Source organism: Manacus vitellinus, unplaced genomic scaffold (genome assembly GCF_001715985.3).
Source record: "Manacus vitellinus isolate BGI_N305 unplaced genomic scaffold, ASM171598v3 scaffold_15_pilon, whole genome shotgun sequence".
In the NCBI taxonomy this organism is placed as follows: Eukaryota; Metazoa; Chordata; class Aves; order Passeriformes; family Pipridae; genus Manacus; species Manacus vitellinus.
Genome location: NW_021939122.1, coordinates 10,719,658 through 10,728,723, shown reverse-complemented (window position 1 = coordinate 10,728,723; position 9,066 = coordinate 10,719,658). Strand labels below are relative to the sequence as shown.

Here is a 9,066-nt window from a genome sequence, read left to right as displayed (position 1 = left end):
TTCCGTTTGGTTTTATGTCACATCAAAGTTGAAGCATTAACTCTTCCTCTTCGTCTTGTTTTGATGATGTCAGGCCCGGCCGATGGCCACGGTGCCCAGGGAGGCAGCGAGCTCCCATGGCTGGCCAGGATGGCCGTTCCCCAGGGTGGGAGGCACTGCAAGCAATAAGATTTGTAGTAATAATGTCTGCTTTGATGGCAGGGGCTCTCGGGGATCAGGGCTGGGTGGGAATAACCCTGCTCCCAGCAGGGGCTCAGTCCAGCATGGCATGGAGGGGATCTCTTTACCTGGGGATGCCCAAGGAAGCGTCCCCAGGGATGGAGGAGGTGGGGGCTGCTGTCACCCCCAAGGAACCCCCCCAAAACTGCCAGGGTAGGGCAGGTAGTTACTGATAGCAAATTCCTGCTAGTGAATTACTGCAGCGAGCAGCTGCCTTTGCGGGTACGGGTGACCCAAGGGAGCACACCGCTGTCACCGCTACAAACCCAGGGCTGGCTCGAGAAGGGCATTTGCTTATTTGCTTATCATTCTGCAATTTTCATTCTCTTCTAGGAGGTTTGAGGTCATTTGGTTATGTTTTTCCTAAATGGATTCGGATTTTTCTTTTTTTTTTTTCTCTTAACCCCTTTTATCCTGGTGTAGCTGACTCTGACCCCCAGTCCAGCTCTCTGTGAGGGGCAGTGGGGCAGTGTCAGCAGGATCAGGGCTGCTTTTATGGTGATGGGTTTCTGACTTTGGGGGATGGAGTGAGGAGTGCTGCTGGGTCCCAGCCCTGCAGGACTCCTCATCAACCCCACGCTTCCTTCACCCTTGGAACAGGTGTGTGAAAAAAAGAAAAAAAAAAAAGAAAAAAGGAAACAACAACAGTAATTTTTTTCTTAAGATGCTCAACATTTACATATTATCTCCACCCTGATGGCAAATGTTTTTCCTTCATCTGTGTCTGCTTCCCTGGGAGAGTTTTGTTTCTCTGTTTGTTTCTATATGAATTTTAGACACTGAGCTGAAATTCCTCCTGTCCGGTACTGTATGTTTGAGCCTAAGCAATGTGAACTGTACAGACCAGCAGTGGGAAGTGGGAGCCGGTGACTGCACCTGGGAGAGCCGTGGCTTGGGACGGCATTCCCGGTTGCTGTAGGGAGCAGGAAGTACTGTGTCATGAGTTGGGAAAATGAACTGTCTGCTGTGAATTCTCGGTTGGAAATGTGGAGAGGAGTTTCCATTAAATAATGTTTACATACCTCACCTGATGAACCTTTGAAAGTGTATATATAAAAAAAAAAGAAAATAAAATTATATTAAGTTGCTTTAAATCAATATGTATAGCTATAAGAGCTGGGTCATTTGAACTTTGAATATGTATCGACTCTCTAAATGTTGACATTTTGTGAACTCTGTGCTCCTGTCTTTTATTTCATCCTAGCCTATGGAAAAAGTTGTGTTCTTGTTCCAGATAAAAGGTCCCTGACTTAGATCTGAACTCCTCAAGGATTCCCACAACCTTGTTTTCTGTTGATATTCACCCTATGAGCTTTCTAAAGGTCCGTATTTTATTGCAGCTTATTAAATGTTTCTTTGATATCAGCACTTGTTTGGTGTGGTAAGTGGGGAAGGGCAAAGGTGAGTGAGTGTGCAGGGTGGAGGGCAGTGGGCTGGCACCCTCCAAGTGTGACCCCCTCCCTCTGGAGGGGGGATATAAGTGCCCATGTGGGATTTCAGTGCTCCCACACCGGTGCCTGAGCTGTGGAAAATTATGTTTGTGGCACCAACAGTGCAACCTCTCTGTGTTCCTGGGGACTGCTACCGAGGCCCCCCCTCCCTGTCCCCAGAGAACTACATGTGCCCAGTTTCCCCTATAGCCTGTAGAGATTCCATCCACACAGCAGGCACTGGCCCTATGGCTTCTCACACTGCCTCATGCAGTGACTCCCTTTGCAAGGTGTTGCTTGAATAACCCCGGCTGCATGTCCCTCCACCATGTGGGTCACACTCTGGCCAGAAGCAGTGGCCAGGGCTGCTCCAGGAGTAGCAAATCATCCCCCATGGCAGGATCAACTCTTTCCAGCCTGTGTCACCTCCTCATACACCCAGCAGCTCCCAAGCACTAGCTACCCCCTTCTCCCCTCCAGGAAAGAAGAGGCCAAGCCTCTGAATGAATAAATGTCATGTTCACATGGAAGACAACATAGACAATACCAAACATCTCCTAAAACAATACAGCCTCTACCAGCGGAAGGATGCCCAGTGCCTCCCTCGCCAGCCTAGTACAAACCAGCGTCTTCAATAGTGACACACACAAACCCCACGGGCCAAACAAAGCCACCGTCATTTTCCTGCCCAGTAGCATCTGTAAACAAAAAGAAAACATCATTTGTTGACCCCAAACATATAAAAATACTATAACAAAATGAAATACAAATATATATTAGAATCTGTAAGTATTCTGTATAAAGAGATACTTTAGCGGTTAGCGTACAGCAAGAACAGAAACACAACACAACCAAGCCCCAGCCGGGCCACAGGCAAAATGAGACGCGTCCCGGCTCCTCTGTGCGGCAGAGGAGCTCCCATGGAGAGGGCATTGGTGGCAGAAACACATCCCCGTGGTGGTGGGAACGTCCTGGATACCAGAGGTGAGGAGGAACGGTGAGAGCGCTGACAGCTGGGTGTGTCTGACGGAGATACCCAGAGCCCGGCTGCAGCTGGCAGTGTGGACCTGAAGCCAAAATGCTGGAGGGCTGCAGCCCTGGGATAAGTCTGTCCACCTGAGTGATGTGGAGTTTCACTGTCCAGCCCTGTGCAGCGTCCCAGGTCAGGCACCCACCATCCTTTGCCCCCACAGTCAGAGAGGTGACACTGCTGTGGATGTCAGGTGTGTGCAGCACCCTGGCATGAGCTCCCCATGTGCCTCTGCTCCCACTCCAGCCCAGCATATCCCCTGACACTGTGGGCTTTGGAGAGGTGCTGCCCAGGCATGGATACTTGAATCCAAGAGCTGGTGGGTCCTGCCCTGGCGGTGGTGTTGGCTCCAGGTTTGCAGGCTTGGACATCTTCAGTCTCTTCAACTGGCCCTGGCACCCACAAGGCTGAGGTCCCAGTGATGAACATGGCAAACTCGCACCCTGGCTGTCCCAGTGGCCTCCTGCTCCTGCTGGCTGGGTCAGTGGGACATGGGGCACCTTTGCCCAGCTGCAGACCCACTCCCCCAGGGCAGAGCCTGGAAGAAAGGGCCTCCTGTGCTGCCTCACATGGCTCCCACCTCTGAGCAGAGCCCTCTGGCTGAGCCCTCTCCACATGAATGGTACAGTGCTGGTCCCCATGGCACAGGGCAGGTTGGCACTGGGACCCCCAGGGACATTTGCACACTGCTGCCTGTCCCCCACTCAGTGTGCCTGGCACTGCCAATGTGCCTTGTCCTGTTCCCCCAGCATGGCCCTGATGTGATCAGAGTGGGCTGGACCCATGCACGCCCTGTGCCCTGCTGAGCCCAGCTGGCATGCACAGACCGGGGGTGCCATCAGATGGTCAGGCTGTGGCCATGGAGCTTGTGACATTATTTAGGGCACTCTGGGCTCCAGCACCCTGGCCACCACACCAGCGAACTGCTTGCTGCAGCTGCTATCTGGGCAATAGCAGGTCCTTAGCAGGGAGACCAGGGCTGCTAGAGGAGAGGATGGGAAAACAGGCTCTGGGCTCACCAGGACTACAGGATGCTGGCTACACCATGCAGCCCTCTGTGAGTCACAGCTTGCCATGGCTCACAGGGCTCTGCCATATCAGGCCCCTCTCCTCCAGTCCCAGGTGTTGGAAAAGGCCTCAGATCTCTTGGCTGGATGCAAGGGACAGGGTTGCCAGGGAGGGAACACGCAGGGGACGCAGGCACTGCCCTCCATGGCTGTGGGGCTGTGCTGGCAGGGAGGCAGAGTGCCACAAGGAGAGGGCAGTGGCAGCTGGGCAGGGTGCTCACGCTGTATCCACACATCTCTGTAGCTGCAGTTCTTAAAAAAATTCTCTATCTACACATTTGCTTTGTTTGTGTTTTTTTTTTTTCTTTTCCTTTTTTTTTTTTCTTTTTCTTTCCCAGCCTTCTAGATGTACCAGCTCTACCCTCTGCCGGGCTCCTTGGATGCAGCTGCAGTTCGGAACACCCAGAGAGCAGCACCATGCCCGCAGGGCAAAGTGAGGTCCTTGGCTCTGGGGGGTCTCCCTGGCAGCCCCTCAGCTCTGCAGGGCCGGTGGCTGCTCACAGGCACTGGCTGCAGCCGCACTTGCTGGGCTTCTCCACCTCCTCCACGAAGGTTGCACCGTTGCTGCACTCAAAGGCGTATTTCCTGCGCCGGAGCCGCAGTCCAGTGCAGCAACCGGTGTCAGGGCCACCGCAGGTCCCCCGGCATTCCACCCAGGCCACCGGCCGCGTTGTCTGGCAGATGGCATAGCCCCGCTGCACCTGGTGGTAGTCCCGCACTGGCTCCCCACGGCACTCCGGCTCTGCGGGACAGTGGGACAGCAATGCTTAGCCTGGTGTTGTGGTGTGGGGCTGCCCTCCTTGGACACCCACATCCTCAGCACCTACCTTGGTCACAGAGGGCTCCGGTGTAGCCATCATGGCACTCACAGGTAGGCTGGCCACCTGGGGTGAGGTGGCAGTGGCCATGGATGCAGGGCTGGTGGTGGCAGGGGTCAGGTGGCTCAGCAGGCTGGTTGCAGAGGGCGCCCTGGTAGCCTTCATGGCACTGGCAGCTATAGGAGAGGGCGTCGAGGGGCAGGCACAGCCCATGCACGCACCTGTGGGCATCCGGTGCTGTCAGGACCTGCCAGCATGGCATGGCATGGCACCAGCGTGCATAGCCCACCAGCAGTGAGCATGGCATGGCTCAGCACCAGCACGGCACTGGCACACTATTGCACTGGGACCAGCACAGCACTGCCACAGCATGGCACTGGTACAGCACAGCCATGGTGGTACAGCACAGCCATGGTGGCACAGCACCGGTGTGGTTCTGGCACAACACCACCAGCACAGAACAGCCCTGACACAACGCAGTGCCAGGGACACAGCATGGCAGTGCCTTGGCACAGCACCACTGTGATGGCACAGGGGAGGGTGGTGGGCAGCCAGTGGGAGGTGTGGGTGGGGCAGCCAAGAGGAAGGGGCAGCCAGTGAGCAAATGATTGAGAAGTGTAGTGGAGAAGCCAAAGAGGAAGAGGGTGGCAATGAGCTGATGGAGCAAAGGAATTGTGGTGAAGCAGCCAATGGGCAAACCACAGCCAATGAGTCAATGGAGCAGCTCAGTTATGGTGGGGTCACCAATGAACTGGCGCAGCCAAAGACCAAATAGGGCAGGCATGTCTCTGTGAGGCAGCCAGTGGGTGAGGACCACGGCTGTTGGACAGCCAGTGGGGCTGTGCTATTGCTTCAGGACAGCCAGTGGGGCAGATGGGTCACTGTGGGGCAGCCAACAGGACAGAACCATTGCTGCAGGGCAGCCAGTGGGGTGAGGGCACTCACTTGTGCCCCTGGCAGGGGCCACCACGGGGCTGGTCGCAGTGGGGCCCGTCCCAGCCGGGCTCACAGTGGCAGACGGGGCCCTGGGCGCCGGCGGGCTGGCAGATGCCATGGAGGCAGTAGAGCTTGCGGCAGGGCTCGCAGCCCGGCACCACCCCTGGTGTCATCCGCGTCTTGGTGAAGTCCTGCAGCTCGTTGTTGATGTAGAGGTTGCGGATGCATCCGTGGAAGCTGGTGCCATTGAGGAGCTGCCAGAGGCGGAAGGCAGCTGAGTTGACATCCACAGGCATTCCTGGGGAGAGCAGGACCATCAGTGCACCCGGACGCTCTCCACGCCCTCCATTGCTCTCCTGATCCCTGGTCTCACCTCCCACATAGAGAGGAGCCTCACTGTTCAGTGTGTAGTGCTTCCCTGAGTTGTCCATGGTCATGGGGCTGCCACCGTCAATGGAGAGGTTCACCATCTGGTCGAAGGTCACCAGCTCCACGGTGTGGAACTGCCCATCGTTGATGGTCTCGGCACTGGGGGGATGGCTGGGTCACCAGGGATGCCCCAAGCCTGTGCGATAGGGGCAGTGGTCCCCAGCGAGCAGGGAAGGGGTGACAGGTACCTGTAGATGGCTGAGCTGGGGTGGGTGCCAGGGTCATAGCTGACCCTGACGTGGCCCTGGTACAGCTCCACAGCCATGTGGTCACTGTCACCGTTATACAGCAGGATGCCATTGCCTTCAGCTGTGGAGACCTGTCAGAAGGAGAGGTGGGAGCCCACATCCCTGGGGTAGCATCCCCAATGCCAACCCCCCCGACGTCCTCACGCCTCCCCTGCCCTCACCTGAAGGGTGATATTGGCCCGTGGCCAGTCCTGCAGGTCAGTGAACTGCAGGTACGTGTCACGGTCCACGAAGTTGACGCTCAGCAGCTTCTCACACTTGGGGCCACCGAAGCCAGGCAGGCACTGGCAAAGGGCACGGGCACCGCGCTCCACACACGGGGCCCCGTTTTGGCACTCGGCTCGCTCGCAGAGACCAGACTGGCCAGTGGTGTGGGGCGGCATCTCACAGAGCTGGCCACTGTGGGGCCAAGGGTGCTGCTGGGCAGGGGGCTGGGAATGCACCCTACACCCTGCCCACTGCCCCATAGGGCTCTAACAGCACCTCCCTGATTTGAGGTCCCTGGGGAGGCTCTCCAGGCACTGGCATCAGAAGGATGCCTAGATGCTGAGCTGTGCCCTGGGATCCCTACCCAGGGATGCTGGCTCCCTGCCCAGCTTCCATTCACAGAGACACACGCTTCCAGCCCCACTCCTTCCTTTCACACTGAGAGGGAGGGATGGATGGACTTTGTAGCCAGGACCCGTCCCTCCTAACACATAACCATCCCCTCTATCCCAGGTGTCCCTTGTCTTCCTGGTGATACCTGTAGCCCTCAGTGCAGAGGCAGGAGTAGCCGTTCACCTCGTCCAGGCAGCGGGCGTTGTTCTGGCACCGGTGGTCTTGGCAGTCATCGAAGTCCTCGCTGCAGTTGCTCCCAACGTAGCCAGGGGCACACACACACCTGGGGCAGGCAGGGGATTCAGGGCTGCCCCTTCATTCTCCCTGCAATGATGGACTGCTCCTCCTAGCATCCCCCTCCCCATGCCCCCTCGCCAGCCTGTGAGATGCAGCCCCCTGAAAGTAAATCTACCCACTCTCACACAGCCAGGAAAAGTGGTTTAGGGAGAGGAGGCTCACCTGGGCCCCTGGTTAGTAGAGATGCATGTGGAGTCGTGCTGGCATGGGTTGAGCTCAGATGAGCAGAAATCAGGTGGCTGCTCACAGAATTCCCCTGCAAGGCAGAAGAGGGGATGCCCATCAGCTCCAGGGACAGAGGGGCAGCCCCAGTCCCTGCAGGGCACAGAGAACCCCTGGGGGGCTCAGCTCAAGGCAGGGAGCTGCCAAGCCTGCAGCTTCCACCCCCACAAGCACAGGGCTCTGCTCCACTGGAGGTAGCTCCTGCCCGAGCCAGGCACTGAGGGTATCCCAGGGTGTGAGGGTTCAGCAGGGTGTACCCAAATGCAGGACAGCTGAGCCCAGAGGCCATGGTGATGGGCACTGGGACAGCAGGCAGAGTTGCTATTAGCCTCATGGGTGGGAAGGAGTACTGGGCACATTCCCCTGCCAGGTCTGTGTGACTTGGGGATGGCTAGCCCCCATTGCAGGTACCTGTGTAGTGGGCAGGACAAAGGCAGGTGTAGTTGGTGGCACTGGGCACACAGGAGCCTCCGTTCTCACAGATGTGCTCCTTGCAGGGGTTGCTGGTGGCACGGCAGCTCAGGCCCTCGAAGCCTTCTGGGCACAGGCACCTGCCACAGGGCAGGGGGAGTGTCAAAGGGGGAAAAGGAAATGGAGCATTTTGGGGTGGTTCCCCCAGAATACCCAGTACAGGACCTTGGTGCAGAGCACACATCCACGACAAGAGCTGGGTTTGGTGTCCTCCTGTTGAACACTGGGTGCAGGGGTGGGTGGCAGCACAGCCTGCCCAAGGATGCCGAGTTGCCACAACAACGCGCTGGCTGTGCAGACCACCTCCTCACCCCCGGCCTGCCATCTATTTTCAGCTCCTAATTGCATCCCAGTTCCAGGAAAGGCGTGAAGCATTCAGGGCAGTGAGGGTTATGTGGGGACAAGGCAGCCCCGAAGGGAGCAGCAGTGACCCCAGGACAACAGAAACCAGTCCCAGCCAGAAATCCCACTACCCTTTACCTCCCCATGCCTCCTGTAGTGATGGGACCCTCTTTCTCTGTCATGACCTTGGCTCAGGAGCCTGAAGGGATGAGGGCCATGGGGAAGTGGAGCCAGGCAGCATGGGCTGGAGCTACCACTTGAATCCAATATCCCAACTATATGCCCAAGGGAGCACACAGGAGGGGAAGGAAGTATCAGAACTCTCCATGCTGCTGCCCAAACACCCACCTTTCATGGATTCCTGTCCAGCACTCACCTGAACCCAGCTCCTTCCCCCTCCTGAGGCTGGCAGGTCCCCCCGTTGGCGCAGGGGTTGGAGGAGCAGCCACTGAGTGGCACCTCGCAGTCCCTGCCCTAAGGAAGGATGGAGAGGTGGGAGCGAGGAGGGTGCCACGGCACCTTGCCCAGCTCTCCCTGCCCCGTCAGACTCAGTGGGACACTGGGGCAGACAGGGAGGGCAGATGGTCCCATAGACATAAGCCCCAGGGGCATGGCAAAGCCCCTACTCTTCTCCCTTGCCCTCTGCAGGGACATGTCCCCGTGCAACGGGGACCCCTGGGACTAGGATACCTTGTAGCCACTGGGGCAGGTGCAGCGGTAGAAGCTGAGGGGGTCATTGTGGCAGGTGCCCTGGTTCTGGCAGGGGCTGGAGAGGCAGGGATTGCACTTGGCCTGGACACTCAGGGAGGGTGGGCCTGTGGGATGGAAGGCACGGAGATGACCGTCAGTGTGGGGAGTGATGGGGACGTGGCCTTTTGTGATCACTGATGTGGGGGGCAGAGCCTCAGCTGTGTCTGGGAGCAGGCCCTGCCCTGCCAGGGGGCTGTGCACCAGTAA

At 57.6% G+C, this 9,066-nt stretch overlaps 1 protein-coding gene across 1 annotated transcript in view; it reads right to left on the bottom strand.

Annotated features, from left to right (window-relative positions):
* Positions 1-3,414: 3,414 nt before the first annotated feature.
* The window catches only part of SLIT1 (slit guidance ligand 1), a 48,160-nt gene continuing 42,508 nt past the window's right edge, over positions 3,415-9,066 (bottom strand). Inside the window, exons 26-36 of the mRNA XM_018069231.2 lie at positions 8,800-8,924; positions 8,486-8,583; positions 7,708-7,847; positions 7,237-7,330; positions 6,923-7,060; positions 6,339-6,576; positions 6,118-6,248; positions 5,874-6,028; positions 5,510-5,798; positions 4,574-4,785; positions 3,415-4,488 (exon numbers count right to left, since the gene is read on the bottom strand). Coding sequence (XP_017924720.1) covers positions 4,244-4,488; positions 4,574-4,785; positions 5,510-5,798; positions 5,874-6,028; positions 6,118-6,248; positions 6,339-6,576; positions 6,923-7,060; positions 7,237-7,330; positions 7,708-7,847; positions 8,486-8,583; positions 8,800-8,924 — 1,865 coding nt within the window. The 3' untranslated portion in view covers positions 3,415-4,243. The remainder of the gene's footprint in view (positions 4,489-4,573; positions 4,786-5,509; positions 5,799-5,873; positions 6,029-6,117; positions 6,249-6,338; positions 6,577-6,922; positions 7,061-7,236; positions 7,331-7,707; positions 7,848-8,485; positions 8,584-8,799; positions 8,925-9,066) is intronic.